At 45.0% G+C, this 15,956-nt stretch overlaps 1 protein-coding gene across 1 annotated transcript; it reads left to right on the forward strand.

Annotated features, from left to right (window-relative positions):
* The first annotated feature begins 5,252 nt into the window (after positions 1-5,252).
* On the forward strand, positions 5,253-13,143 carry LOC465644 (putative protein SSX8). Its single transcript, XM_024353049.1, is given in 7 exon segments — positions 5,253-5,321; positions 5,759-5,873; positions 6,547-6,642; positions 8,498-8,547; positions 10,522-10,611; positions 10,613-10,658; positions 13,043-13,143. Coding segments are annotated over 7 exon segments (567 nt in total).
* The last annotated feature ends 2,813 nt before the right edge of the window (positions 13,144-15,956 follow it).

The raw sequence follows: 15,956 nt of genomic DNA on the forward strand, positions 1-15,956 counted from the left end.
GTTAGCTTACAACAAAAAAAGTGATTATGTTGGCCAGGTATGGTGGCTCACGCCTATAATCCCAGCACTTTGGGAGGCTGAGGCGGATGGGTCACGAGGTCAGGAGTTCAAGACCAGCCTGGCCAAGATGGTGAAACCCCGTCTCTACTAAAAAATATATATAAAAATTAGCTGGGTATGGTGGCGGGCACCTGTAATCCCAGCTACCCAGGAGCCTGGGGCAAAGAATTGCTTGACCTGGGAGGCAGAGGTTGCAGTGAGCTGAGATCACGCCACTGCACTCTAGCCTGGGTGACAGAGTGAGACTCCGTCTCGAAAAAAAAAAAAAGTAATTATGTTAAAGCTCTTGAGATGGGGAGATTCTCCTGGATTATCTGGGTGGCCCCTAAATGTAATAATGAGTGTCCTTATCACATTGAGGCAGGGAGATCTGACACAGACAGAAGAGAAGACGGCAGTATGCCTGCCATGGTTTGAACGTCCCCACCAAAACTTGTGTTGAAATGTAATTGCCATTGTAACAATATTAAGATGTGGGGCTGTTAGGAAGTGATTAATGCCATTATCATAAGAGTGGATTAGTTATCACGAGACTGGGTTTGTTATAAAAGGGAGCTTAGCCACATTTTCTCTGTCTGTCTCCTGCACTTGCTTTTGCCTTTCATCCTTCCATCATGACACAACCCTCACCAGATGCCAGCGCCATGTTCTTGGACTCCTAGCCTCTAGAACTGTATACGTAATAAACTTCTATCCTTTATAAATTACCCAGTTTGTGGTATTCCATTATAGCAACAGAAAACAAACGAAGGCAATGACCATGGAGATAGAGATTAGAGTGATGCAGCCATGTATTAGTCCGTTCTCACACTGCTATAAAGAGCTGCCCGAGACTGGGTAATTTATAAAGGAAAGAGATTTAACTGACTCACAGTTCCGCATGGCTGGGGAGGCCTCAGGAAACAATCATGGCCAAAGGTGAAGAGGAAGCAAAGACTTTCCTCACATGGTAGCAGGAGACAGAAGTGCAAGCAGGGGAAATGCCAGATGCTTATAAAACCATCAGACCTCATGAGAACTCACTGTCACAAAAACAGCATGGGGAAAACCACCCCCGTGGGGATTTGTAATCTGTGGGGATTACAATTGGAGATGAGATTTGGGTGGGGACACAGAGCCGACCCATGTCAAGCCACAAGCCAAGAAATGCTGGCAATCACCGGAAGATGGAAGAGGCAAGGAACAGATTCTCTCCTAGAGCCTCTGGAGGACTACAGCCCTGCTGACAACTTGATTTCAACTCAGTGAAACTGATTTCAGATTTCTGGGCTCCAGAATTGTGAGAGAATAAATTGACGTTGTTTATGCCACAAAGTTTGTGGTAATTTGTTACAGCAGCCAGAGGGAATTTGGGGTGATTGTAAGGAGTTATGTAAATTATGTTAAAGAACCATTGCAGTTGTAAGATGCATTCATTCATTCAACAAACAGTCGAGGCAATATAGAAGAGTAATTAAAAGCACTGACTTTGAGGCCGGGTGTGGGGTGGTTCACTCCTGTAATCCCAATGTTTTGGGAAGCCAAGGCAGGAGGATTGCTTGAGGCCAGCAGTTCCTTCCAGATCAGCGGGGGCAACATAGCAAGACCCCATCTCTAAAAAATATTATTTTAATTAAAAATAAATAAATACATAAATAAAAGCACAGACTTTGGACTCAATTCATCTTGGGGGTGAATCCCAGCTCTGTCACCCACTGACTATGTGAACTTGAGCACACTGCTTAATTCTCTGAGCCTCAGTCTCAACATCTGCACACTGGGGATGATAATAGTATTTAACTCAAGAGAAGATTGTGAAAATTAATGGGAAGATGCACATAAAGGGCTTTGTGCTGGGCTCAAGGGCCATTGCCCTGTCCCTGCCCTAACAGAGCTTGCTGTCATCCTGGGAGGATCTTAGAGAGATCAGGGCTGTAGATGGAAAGCCCAGAGAAGAAAGGGGACTTGTTGGAGGTACTAGGGATGGGGGTAGGGGAAACTTCTTAGACAAATTGACTTATGAGCTCCCTGATGAACACAGTGGGCCTTAATTACATACTCTTTTTAAAACTATTATTATAAATATTTTTAATATCAATGGGTAAAATATATTTCTGCTTCTTTGGTCTTTTAGAAAAAAACATACATAGAAGTGTAGAAGTGGTTTTTTTTTTGTTTAAATTTCTTTTTTAAAAAATTTTTTATAGAGACGGGGGTCTCACTATGTATCCCAGATTGTTCTGGAACTCCTGGCCTCAAGTGATCCTTCCACCTCCTGCCTCAGCCTCTCAAAAAGTGTTGGGATTACAGGCATGAGCCACTGGGACTGGCTCACTGAAATTTTTCTTTCTTTCTCTCTCTCTCTCTCTCTCTCTCTCTTTTTAAAGACAAGATCTCTCTCTGTGGCCCAGGTAGGCAGCAGTAGCCAGATCATGGCTCACTGCAACCTCGTACTCCTGGGCTTAAGCTATCCTCCTACCTCAGCCTCCTGAGTAACGGACTACAGGCACACCACCCCACCTCGCTAATTTTATTTATTTTATTTTTTTGTAGAGAAAAGAGACAGGGTATTGCTGTGTTGCCCAGGCTGGGGTGCAGTGGCATGATCGTGGCTCACTGCAACCTCTGCGTCCCAGGTTCAAGAGATCCTCCAGCTGTGGCCTCCCAAAGTGCTGGGATTACAAGCGTGAGCCACCGCTCAGGCCCAAATTTCTTACATCACTACAGAGTTCCTAGGAAAAATTCCATACCTGAAAAAGTTAGGAACTGACAGGAAGGATTTGAGATGATGACCTGCTTCATATACACTCCTTATTAAAACTGAACAACAATCCACCACTGGGGGGGTAAGGGAGATAGGAAAAATGAAAAGAGAAAATCAGCACATGCATACTCTGATTTTGGAAGAATCTAAAGAGAAAATCAGAGCATGCGTACTCTGAACTTGGAGTAGCCAATCCCAGGGGATGCTTTAGGCGGGAAAATCAGAGTCTCTGCCTCCATTTTGAGAAGGTTCTGTCCCTGGAGCCTGGACTGATAGACCCCACATCAGCTTGGCTTTTCCCACCTACTGTTCTGACTTCTGATTGGCCAGATGGTGAACTCACTAACTGCCCTGATTGGTCCATCATCCTGGGGCAGTGACATTGCAGGATATTTTCTCCTCCTCCAGCCACACTTTGTCACCAAATGCTGCCAACTCGCCACCACTGCTGCTGACCTCGCCACCACTGCTTTGTCTCTGAAGTAGGTTCTCTTCAAGGGACACCCTAGATGGGCTAATCGGGGCAGATAGAAAAGGAGGAAGCTTCTGTAGGGCCGTCAAGTGCTTTGTCACCAAATGCTGCCAACTCGCCACCACTGCTGCCGACCTCGCAACCACTGCTTTGTCTCTGAAGTAGGTTCTCTTCAAGGGACACCCTAGATGGGCTAATCGGGGCAGATAGAAAAGGAGGAAGCTTCTGTAGGGCCGTCAAGTGCTTGGGGTTCCGAAAATCTTGAGGACTGAAAGACAACTAATGCCTTTCAGGACGATCATCATGGAGGATTCTCCCGCCTCGGCCTTGGGTGTACAGGCCTGTATCATCCCACCCCTGGTATTTTTTTGTGGGGGGGTATTTTAGTAGAGACAGGGATTCGTTATGTTGGCCAGGCTGGCCTCAACCGCCTGGGCTCAAGCAATCCTCCCACCTTGGCCTTGGGACTGCAGGCACGCACCACCCCACCCTCACTAGTATTTTTTATTTATTTATTTATTTTAGTACAGATGGTTTCGCTATGTTGGCCAGGCTGACCTCGACCGCCTGGGCTTAAGCAATCCTTCTGCCTCGGCCCCAGGACTACAGAAGTGCACCATCCTGCCCACGCTTTTTTTTTTTTTTTTTTTTAGTAGAAACCGGGTTTCACTATGTTGGCCAGGCTGGCCTCAACCTCCTGGGCTCAAGCGATCCTCGCACATTGGCCTCAGGACTACAGATGTGTGCCATTCTGCCCCTGCTAGTTTTGTTGTTGTTCTTTTTACTAGAGACAGGGTTTCGCTATGTTGGCCAGACTGGGCTTGACCTCCTCAGCTCAAGTGATCCTCGCACCTCAGCCTCGGAACTACAGGCAAGAACCACCTCGCTGATGTTATTTTTTTGTTGTTATTATTAGTAGTAGAAATGGGATTTTGCTATGTTGACCAGGCTGGCCTCGACCTTCTGGGCTCAAGAGATCCTCTTGCCTCAGCCTCCAGACTACAGGTGAGCACCACCCCGCCCCCACTAATACTTTTTATTTTATTTTATTTTATTTTTTTTAGTAGAGGGTTTCGCTAGGTTGGCTAGGCTGGTACCGACCTCGTGGGCTCAAGCAATCCGCCCCCCTTGACCAAAGTGCTGAGATGCTACAGGCCTGTGCCACTGCCCCCAGCTAAATTTTTGTGATTTTTTTTTTTTTTTTTTTTTTTTTTTTTGTAGAAATGAGGGGTTTGCTATGTTTCCCAGGCTGGTCTCATCCTCCTGGGCTCAAGAGATCTGCATGCCTCGGCCTCCCAAAATGCTGGGATTACAGGCATGAGCCACTGTGCCTAGCTGATTGCTGCAAATTGAAACACCCCACATTTTCTGTAAGTGATGGCAGGCTCATCTAGTCTCAGAGATTCTAGCTGTCTTCCTTCTAATAATTTGCAAATCACCGAGTAATAGCCTCTAAATCTGTTCATATTAGTGAAGGTCATTTCTCTTCAACAGAACAGAACCCCTCAACCCTCTGCCTGATCAGATCCATCACCAGAGAGACCAGGTTATGTCTGGGACTCACTTCCCTCCCTTTATTTATTGAGTGGGGGTGTCAGAACGCCCCCACTGAATAAAGTTACACAGTCACGTCCCTGCCTCCCCAACAAGGGTCTGTACATCTTTCAGGGTAAGCCTAGCCCCAGGGAAACTACTAACAACATTAGCCAAACGCCTCCCAAAGACTCAAGGCTGCTAGGAAACCTGTCATCCCCAAGCAATACTTCTCCCAGAGACTCCAGGCTCCCTGTTTTCGTCTGACTTCTCCCCATGTCCTTACTCAGGGACAGATAAGCCCCGAATGCAGACATGCAACCCCTAATTCCAAGTGACTGAGTGTGGCCGGCCTTCACTGATTTCTGCCTCCACAGGACCAAAGGTCCTGTGGCTAGAAAGTCTCAGGCTGTTTCTCTTGCAGGTCAGACTGCTCCTGGTGCCATGAACGGAGACGACGCCTTTGCAAAGAGACTCAGGGATGATGCTAAAACATCAGAGAAGAGAAGCAAGGTAAGGTGACCTGGAGGGGGCATAGCAGTGGTCCAGGGGACAGAGTAGGGTGACCAGGTTTCTGAGGAGGGGAGGACAGAGGTACTGGGGACAAGGAGCAGGGTCTCGGGGGAGATCTGGACCCTTGGGAGCTTCCCACCTGCACTCTGTCATCACCTAGCATCCCTGGAGACAAGTCTGTGACCTTGCACTACATTTGGTAACTCTCAGTCCATTCTGGAAGGTGGGAAGAGAGCCAGACAGCAGCATTAAAGCCCTAATGTGTGCCACGGGAGAAGCTAGGGTAGGTCCCCCATGGTCTCTCAGTTAGCTATGGCATCAACCAGGACGGATTATCATCCTCACTTCCCAGATCCAGCACACAGGAAGTGGCTCCAGCTGAATGGCAGACATACCTAGCTGAGTCGCTGCCAAAATTTCTTTTTTTTTTTTTTTAGGCCTTCGATGATATTGCCACATACTTCTCTAAGAAAGAGTGGGAAAAGATGAAATACTCGGAGAAAATCAGCTATGTGTATATGAAGAGAAACTATGAGGCCATGACTAAACTAGGTAACAGAAAGTTCTAGGAACAGACAAGTCTGGGGATACATGAGCATCCCTTTTCCTGCTATGGCTACTTCTTAGGCTGCAGAAAGTACCCCACATTTTCCTTTTGTGGGGGGAAAAATCACAAGGCAGCTTCTGGGTGTTCTGCTCTTCTGTATCCTGTCAGAGCTGAGGGCAGGGACTGGCCATAGTGGAGCTTGTACCTGGACCCTGCACTTTTCTCTCCCTTAGGCGTCTGTTCTGATGAGCCCAACGGTCTCTGTGGCATTGCAGCACACCTCCCACCCTACCTTCCTTCTCTCGGCTTGTCTTTTTCTCTCTCTCTCCCTTTTTTTTTTTTTTTTTTTTTTGAGTCAGAGTCTCACTCTGTCACCTAGGCTAGAGTGTAGTAGTGCAATCATAGCTCAATGCAGCCTCGAACTCCTGGGCTCAAGCAATCCTTCTGCCCAGCCAATGGAATAGCTGAGGCTACAGGCACATGCCACCATGCCCAACTAATTTTATTTTATATTTTGTAGATATGGGGGTCTCTCTATGTTACACAGTCTCATCTTGAACTCCTGGCCTCAAACAATCCTCCTGCCTCAGGCTCCCAAAGTGCTGGTACGACAGACATGAGCCACCGTGCCAGGCCTAAGTTTGTCCCTTAAGGAATAAACATTTTGCTTCTTTCTAGGTTTCAATGTCACCCTCCCACCTTTCATGTGTAATAAACAGGCCACAGACTTCCAGGGGAATGATTTTGATAATGACCGTAACCGCAGGATTCAGGGTGAGTAGATGGGAAGTGGCTGGAAAGGTCTCCTGAAGCCCAGTTGCTTTTCAGCTCAGCTACCTGGGAAAGATCCTCTGGCATTTGTTCCCTCATACACATCAGGGTTGAGTGAAAAAAAAAATTGCATACAGAAAGTTAACTACAGAGGCTATTCATAAAATTCTAAAACATGCAAAACAGTAATATGTATTTTCATGGATAATAAGTAAATGGTAAATGCATAAAAACATAAATGCGAATAAAAAGGCATCAAATTGAGGAGACTGGCTGTAAATGGAAAAGGGGCGGGGGCAGGGATTGGTGAGTGCTGCACAGACAGCTTCAGTCATGACTTGTTGATAGTGTGTTTTGTTTTGTTTTTGTTTTTGTTTTTGTTTTTGTTTTTGTTTTGAACTGGAGATTTGCTCTTGTCGCCCAGGCTGGAGTGCAATGGCACAGTCTCAGCCCACTACAACCTCTGCCTCCCGGGTTCAAGGGATTCTCCTGCCTCAGCCTCCTGAGTAGCTGGGATTACAGGCACCCACCACCATGTACACCTAATTTTTGTATTTTTAGTAGAGACGGGGTTTCACCATGTTGGCCAGGCTGGTCTCAAACTCCTGACCTCAGGTGATCCACCCGCCTCAGCCTCCAAAGTGCTGGGATTACAGGTGTAAGCTACTGCACCCAGGCCGTTTCTAGTGTTTCTAACATTCTGAATAAACAAATCAGACCTAACATAGTCATGGGGTAATCTTGAGATGCGACTGAACTTAATATTATTCCCCATACTTTTCTGTGTGTTTGAAATATTCCTTTTTTAAACGACATGTTGTTCTTGCCACACACTGTTAATGAATGAAAGGACAGTTAAGACAATTTTAAAAGTGAAAAAAAAGAAAATGTTAAAAGTGTAGATCCGCCAAAAACTTCCGGAGATTGTTTCATTAACAGCATGTAGATATTGGATAAATATCTTAAGAGAGAGGGTGATGAACACATTAGGTAATAAAGATCGCTGTTTCTCTGTACTTTATTAAAACCAAATAGTCTTCTCATTCCCAAACAACCCCAATTCTCCATGATGAGCTTGGAAGTGAGTTTGAAAGAGTGCTCCCTCATCTAACACACAGAGAGCTTTCCCAATTGTCAGTGAGCAGAGATAACATAGGATGAAAAAAAGACAGGTTCTTCGGTAGAGATCTTTGTGCATTTCAGGAATATAAAGGGGACATATGTGTTTACCTGCTCTTCTGCTCTGACAATACAATCATAAGACAAGGTCGGAGTGTCTAAACTGTCTTCAATATACCTATTACTCCCCAACTAAACAGGCCAGAATCAACCATCTCCCGCAATCACTATAAGAGACCTGAAAAGCCAGTGCTTGAGTGTCTGTCAAGTTTTGACATTAAAGGAGTGTCTTTATACTGAAAATATTTCAGAGCCACTGGACTAAATTATCCATGGTTCATCACACATTTAACAGCTTAATTCACATACCATAAGATCCACCCATTTGAAGTGTACAGTGATTTTTAGTTGTTCACATCTTGAGTGGATACAGTTCAGATTCCCAACCAATAAATTTAATTATTTGGGAAAAAGTAAAAGATATGTAATGGAATAAGATGAGACTGTGATGGGATTTAACCCCCATTTGACAAACCATGAGATGTAAAATTCTGAATTGATGCCACAGATAAATGCACCAACCATTACTAAACATAATTCAGAAGCAAATCTCAAATAACTCCTCAACAATGAGTGGACTCATAACCCTTTGCTGCAGAATGCCCTCATGCGACAGAAGTCTCTCTAGAGTTTGGAAATCTTTACCAACAAAGAAAAATTCTGATGTATTCTCTTCCAGTTGAACGTCCTCAGATGACTTTTGGCAGGCTCCAGAGAATCATCCCGAAGGTGGGTATCTCTCAAATCTAAAGGACCAGAGAACCTTTTTCCCTTCATGGATGTGAACACTGATAAGAGTGGGAGAATATCAAAAATGCCCTCATTGCCTCTTTCTCCCCATGTCTATCACAACAACTTATGTAGCACCGACGGCTTGATAATACTAACAGTTGTGATCCTTAATACTTCTTTTGTTTTCATAGTGATGCCAGATACTATTTTAAGGAGTTCACATGGATTAATTAATTTAATCCATAAGAAGACCTCTATGATGTTGTTTCTTTTATTATCTCCAAATAGTAATGAGTCACACACTTCGGTTGTCATCCATATAAAAGCCATGTGACTTGGCACAAATCTTCTAAGTTATTGGAGCTCCAGATTCCTAGTCCATGAAGTGGAAGTAAAGAATAATAGTTCATGTTATAGACCATAATTATCAGCAATATAACAATAAAATGAGGCTATCATGGTACAGAGATGTTAAAGAATTTTCCTGGGGCGCAGTGGCAGTGGTAGTCTAATCCAGAGCTTCAAGCCATTTAAAGCTCATTCACGTTTGTATTTGTTTATGAAGTTCAGATGTTGCTCACTAGAGCTTCACCCCATAGGGCCTGCTGGTGCTTCCATTGAGACACCCACTCTCTCAACAGGAAGGACCAGCTGGCCTCTCTTCTGTTACCAGGGCCACTCCCATGGCTTAGGAATCGCTTTGACTGTTGGCCCCTCCTTGAGCTCCTTAAGGGCTTTGTCTGCACCTGGGGCATCCGAGAAGCCCCAGTCCCAGCCCAGGGGATCCCTCAGAGGCCCCTGAATGAGTGATTCCGGAAGTGCAGATTCAGCTCTGGTTTAGAAGGTAAAGGGATCTGGGAGTTGGGTTGCCAGTATGGAGAACGAATTCAAAGAAGGATCCAGAAAGGTATTCATTGTTATTATTATTACATTTGAACAACGTTTACAAGCTCAGAGAGGACTTTCCCTTAGTCTATTTTACATGTATTATTCACTATTTCATAAGTGAGGAAGTTGAGTAAAAAGTAGTTTAAGGGCCGGGCGCGGTGGCTCATGACTGTAATCCCAGCAATTTAGGAGGTCAAGGCGGGCAGATTACGAGGTCAAGAGATCGAGACCGTCTTGGCCAACATGGTGAAACCTCGTCTCTACTAAAAATACAAAATTTAGTGGGGCCTGGTAGCGCCTGCCTGTAGTCCCAGCTACTTGGGAGGCTGAGGCAGGGGAATCACTTGAACCGGGGAGGAGGGGAGGAGGAGATTGCAGTGAGCCGATATCGCGCCACTGCACTCTAGCCTGGTGACAGAGCGAGACTTTGTCAAAAAAAAAAAAAAAGTAGCTTAATATTGTTGGTCAATGACACATCCCAATGCAACCAGAATTGGTATGGGCACCACCTCACTGAATTCCACATTCAATGTTGGTGCCTCAGTAGGGTGGTATGCCATATCTGTTACTGCTTTCTTTGCTGCCTAGATAAATTTCAGCAAACCATTTCTTTCCCTCTCCCTTCCCTGTATTCATCTCCCCACACCATCTTTCCCAGCAGTGTTTTGTCCCCTCTCTACGTTTTTATTTTTACTCTCTGAGCAGCTGTCTACAAGCTTATATGGGATCCCTTGTATTTTATAGAAGTTCTTCCTTTTTTAGACGTTGTGAATTCTTAGAATGCTATTTTTCTCCAAATCTTCTGTGTACCACACTCTCAATCACATGGAGATTTCTGCTGTTTGCACGAATGTCAGTCTTAAAAAAGTGTGAAGATAAGCATTCTAACCCTGGAAACCCCATTCATTTAGGCCATTCCTTTTGCTTCTAATCTCCCAGGTTTCTCTTATTTAGGCAAGTGTAACTCTCCCAGCATTGTTGAGAACATTGATTAAGGTAATGCATGTGAAGATGCTTTGTAAGCTCTAAAGCACTATAGAAATGTCACTGATTCTGTTTATCTGTGACCTTCACATTATAAAGATCATGCCCAAGAAGCCAGCAGAGGAAGGAAATGATTCGAAGGGAGTGTCAGAAGCATCTGGCCCACAGAACGATGGGAAACAGCTGCGCCCCCCCGGGAAAAGCAAATACTTCTGAGAAGATTAATAAGAGATCTGGTAAGAGGAATCAATTTGGGAACAACTCCTCTGGCTTTTCTGGCTATGTTCAGGTGTGTGGACTGGATGTGTGGCATGGATCCCAGACAAGTCTGGGTCCAGGCTGGGCTGAGGAGCTCGCCCAGCTCCAGATGAGATGTTAGACATGACTTCCAGAGACACAGACTGGAGTTGTCACCCATATAAAAAACCACGTGACTTGGGGCAAGTCTTTCAAATTTTCTCAGCTCCAGACTCCTAGTCCATAAGATGGAAATAAAGAATCATAGTTCATAAATTGTTTGGAGACATTAAATTTAATCTAGAAGGCCTGATGACATGAAAGGTGCTCAAGCGATTCTATCAGTGATAACCTGGGATCATATCTTACTCGGCTCAATGCCTGATACCCAATGCAGGTGTACTTCAGAGATATTGCAGATTCGGTTCCAGACCACTGCAATAAAGTGAGTCACACACATTGTTTTTCTATTGTTTTGCAGTGCATAAAAACATTATGTTTACACTATAGTGTACTCTACTAAGTGTGCAATAGCATTATGTCTAAAAATGTACATACCTTAATTTTAAAATAATTCATTGTTAAAAAATGCTAACAATCTTCTGAGCCTTCAGTGAGTCACACTCTTCTTGTTGGTGTGGGGTCTTGCCTCAGTGTTGATGGCTGCTGGCTGATCAAGGTGGTGGTTGCTGAAGGGTGGAGTGGCTGTGGCAGTTCCTTAAAAGAACACAACAGTGAAATTTGCCACATGGATTAGCTCTCCCTTTCATGAAAGATTTCTCTGTAGTATGTGATGCTATTCGATAGCATTTAGCCACTTTAGAACTTCTTTCAAAGTTGAAGTGAATCCTCTCTAGCTGTGAAAGTTTTAGATGGCATCTACTTCCAATAAAAGGCTATTTTATCTTTATTGAAAATCTGTTGTTTAGTGTAGCCACCTTCATCAGTGATCTTAGCTAGATCTTCTGGATAACTTGCTGCAGCTTCTCCAACAGGGTTTGCTGCTACACCTTGCACTTTTATGTTATGAAGATGACTTCCTTCCTTAAACCTCATGAACCAACCTCTGCTAGCTTCACACGTTTCTTCTGCAGGTTCCTCACCTCTCTCAGTTTTCATGGACTTGAAGAGAGTTCGGGTCTTGCTCTGAATTAGACTTTGGCTTAAAGGAATGTTGTGGCTGGTTTCATGTTCTATCCTGATCACTCAAACTTTCTCTATTTCAGCAGTAAGGCTGTTTTGCTTTCTTATTCGTGTGTTCACTGGGTATTAGTATTATTATTTCCTTCAAGAACTTTTCCTTTGTATTATATACTATTCTTTCCTTCAAGAACTTTTCTTTGCATGCACAGCTTGGCTATTTGGTGCAAGAGGCCTAGCTTTCAGCCTATCTTGGCTTTCAGCATGCCCTCCTCACTAAGCTTAGCCATTTCTAGATTCTGATTTAGTGTGAGAGAATGCAACTCTTCCTTTCATTTGAACTGTTAGCGGCCATTGTAGGATTGTTAATTGTCCTAATTTCAGTATTGCTGTGTCTCAGGGAATAGGTAGGCCCAAGAAAAGGAAAAGAGTCGGGGAAGCGCTCATCAGTGGAGCAGTCAGAACACACACAACATTGATCAATTACGTTCGTCATCTTCTCTGGGTGGAGTTCCTGTTACCCCCAAAACATTTACACACAACAGGGTGACTATAGTCAATAATAACTTAGTCATACATTTAAAAATAACTAAAAGAGTGTAACTGGATTGTTTGTAACACAAGGATAAATGCTTGACGGGATGGATACCCTATTTTCCATGATGTGATTATTACGCATTGCATACATGTATCAAAACATCTCACATACCCCATAAGTATGTACACCTACTGTATATCCACAAAAATAAAAAAAATTATTTTAAAGACTAAAAAACAACAAAAACAATTGCAATAATAACATCAAAGCTCACTGATCACAGATCACCATAACAGATATAATAATAACAGAAAAGTGTAACATTGGTGAGAATTCCCCTCAAAAAATTACAGTATCTGCAAAGCACTATAAAAATGAGGTTCCATAAAACAAGGTATGCCTCTGTGCCCTTAACAAATATGTGCAGCATGAAAGGAGGTATGGGTGAATGTTCCTGTAAATGAAGACGTTGGGAATCTAAACCTGACAACGGAAGGAGCCAGAAGTTAAAACTTTAATTGGTATTTGTCGTGTATTGGTGTGGATCTAAGGCCTCAGCCTCTCTAAGCCAGAGAATGTGAAAAACTGGATAAAGAAGGCCCATGGGCACTTGGGAGGGGGGAGGCATCTCCTTTTTTTGAGAAAACAGAGCCTAACATTCTTCAACCTACCCAGCCCTCATCTTCCAACTCTTCTTCATCATAGGACCCAAAAGGGGAAGACGTGCCTGGACCCACAGACTGCGTGAGAGAAAGCAGCTGGTGATTTATGAAGAGATCAGCGACCCTGAGGAAGATGAGGAGTAACTCCGTAAGTGAACCTTTGGCTCATCCCCCACATCCCTGCAGATGTGCTATTCTGTTATGGTACTGGTATCCCATCTTGTCATTTGTTTCCCAAATCATTCCTGTCTCATAATTTTCTAGTATACAGCATTGAGGCTGAATGATGAGATTTCCCATGCTCTTTCTACTCCCTGCCCTATATATCCAGGGATCCTCCCTACCCAGGATGCTGTGGCTTCCCAAACCCCAGGTCAGCCCTGATATGTGGCCACACCTTCCTCTAGCCTAGGAATGGATAACCCAGGCGAGGAAGTCACTGTGGCATGAGCAGATGGTTCACTTCGAGGAACCATGGAAGGCGTGTCCAGGTCCTGAGGTAGGACAGAATCAGAGTGTGCAGGGTCTGCAGGTCTGGAGGAGTTGAGATTGAGTTATTGGGCAGTGGGAACTCGCTGTCACTTACTTTCCTTCTCTCTTCTCGCCTCAGCCTGGGGGATATGACACATGCCCATGATGAGAAGCAGAACGTGGTGACCTTTCACGAACATGGGCATGGCTGCGGACCCTCGTCATCAGGTGCATAGCAAGTGAAAGCAAGTGTTCACAACAGTGAAAAGTTGAGCGTCATTTTTCTTAGTGTGCCAAGAGTTCGATGTTAGTGTTTCCATTGTATTTTCTTACACTGTGCCATTCTGTTAGATACTATCCTTTTCAATGATGAGCAAGACATACTTAACGCATATTTCGGTTTGTGTATCCATGCACCTACGTCAGAAAACAAGTATTGTCATGTATTCTCTGCATAGAACAGCACTATCCTCATCTCTCCCCAGATGTGACTACTGAGGGCAGTTCTGAGTGTTTAATTTCAGACTTCTTCCTCTGCATTTACACACCACACAACACACACACACACACACACACACACCCCAAGTACCATTATAAGCATCTCCCATCTGCTTTTCCCATTGCTGTGCATCCTGGTCAAGCCCCCCTCACTCTGTTTCCTGTTCAGCATGTACTCCCCTCATCCGATTCCCCTCTATCAGTCACTGACAGTTAATAAACCTTTGCAAACGTTCCCCAGTTGTTTGTTCCTCTCATTATTATACACACAGCTCTGTGCACATGTGTGAATATTTCTTTAGAAAGATTCTTAGAAGTGGAATTGATGTGTCAAAGGAGTCATTTATTCAACAAAACCCTAATGAGTGTGTCCTCGTGCTGAGCGCTATTCTAGGTGCTGGAGAGACATCAGGGAACAGGGCAGACAGATGTTCCTGACCACCATTCTAGAGGAGGATGTTTCCAGTTATTCGTTTTCTTGATTTGTTTGTTTCTTCTAGAGATGGGGTCTTGCTCTGTCCAGGCTGGAGTGCAGTGGCATGATTATAGCTCAATGCAGCCTTGAACACCTGGGCTCAAGCAATCCTCCCACCTTGGCCTCCTGAAGTACTAGGATTACAGGCATGAGCCACCGTGCCTGGCCTCCAGTTTTTATTTTGATAGAGACTATACACTTGAGTCCTGGAGCAGGATTCTGTAGCAGGTGGTTGGGCAATTTGGCCTTCGCTCTCTGAACAATTTTCGGGTTCTAGGGCTGTGATGGTCCATTTGAGAGTATGTGGGAGGAGACACAGATGAAATCATCATCTGGGGAACGTGGAGGAATGAGGAAGATGCATGCACTGTAGACCCTGTGATGGCCAGGAAATAGAAGAGTCCACTTAGTCTCCATGCAGGGGATCAGCAGTGGGAAAGTCCCCTGGACAGAAGCATGAGACTGCCCATCAAGGGTCTCACCAACCAAGGTCCTGGGGGCTGGGGTGGAGATGATGATTTGGGAATGGGACAGTTCTTTCTCACAGGTACCATTGCAAGGTGCAGAGGGGAAACAGTTGTGGGGAAGGGAAGGGAAGAGGGGAGTCTATTTTAGAACGAACCATTGTGTGTCAATGGAGACATTAAGGTTCCATTTACACACAGCGGACTTGAAACACCAGCCCCAGGTGGAGGCAGGATTGGAGCTGTTTTGACCGTCGGTAACCCATCACCTTGGCCTCCTGGTTCTCCCCAGCCTTAGAAGGAGGACACTATCATCATTATGCCTTTGTAATAGATGAGAGACGGAGTCCCAGAGAGATGGTAGGTGTCTTGTCACGGGTCCTACAGCTGGCAGGTGCAGGAGGGGCTGAGTTTGGAGTTCGCTGACTCTAGAAACATTAAGGAGGACAAGCGTGTGTGGTGGAGGGAGGGAGAAGTGAACAAGCCCCGGGTTCTGTCCCCAGTCACAAGGTAGATATTGTGGGTTCATTCACCCAAGACAAGGGGCCCTAGGAGAGAGAGAGTGTGGGGAGGGAGAGGCAATCGTGGATATAGTGGGGACAGTGGGAGACAGAGATATTCAGGGTGGGCAGAAGAGGGGCAGGCAAAGAAGCAGGGGATACCCAAGACCAAGTGTGGGCTGTCACAGCCACCAGAGGGAGAGGATGCCAGGAAGGAGGTTGTGGGGCTCCAGGAGCAACAGAGTTTCCCCAGATCTGTGAGCATGCCCTGCCTGGCACTGCAGGAAGTGGTGGCTGCCACCCAGGTCAGTGTGGACGTGCCTCTACCTGTGTCTCAGAGGAAACAAATTCTGTTTTATCCCAATATCATTCTGTATTACACAAATGTAACATTCAGCTACTAGATATTGGGTGCCTTATCCTCCATGCAAATAGAGGAGAGGATGCCCTAAAGGAGATACTGAAGGATTTGATTTTTCTTTCTCCCTGGGAAGATGGGATCCATAAGTGGGGTCCCCCAGCCCACAAGACAGGTGCAAGGAAGGGTGG

The sequence above is a fragment of the Pan troglodytes genome, chromosome X (assembly GCF_028858775.2).
Source record: "Pan troglodytes isolate AG18354 chromosome X, NHGRI_mPanTro3-v2.0_pri, whole genome shotgun sequence".
Lineage (NCBI taxonomy): Eukaryota > Metazoa > Chordata > Mammalia > Primates > Hominidae > Pan > Pan troglodytes.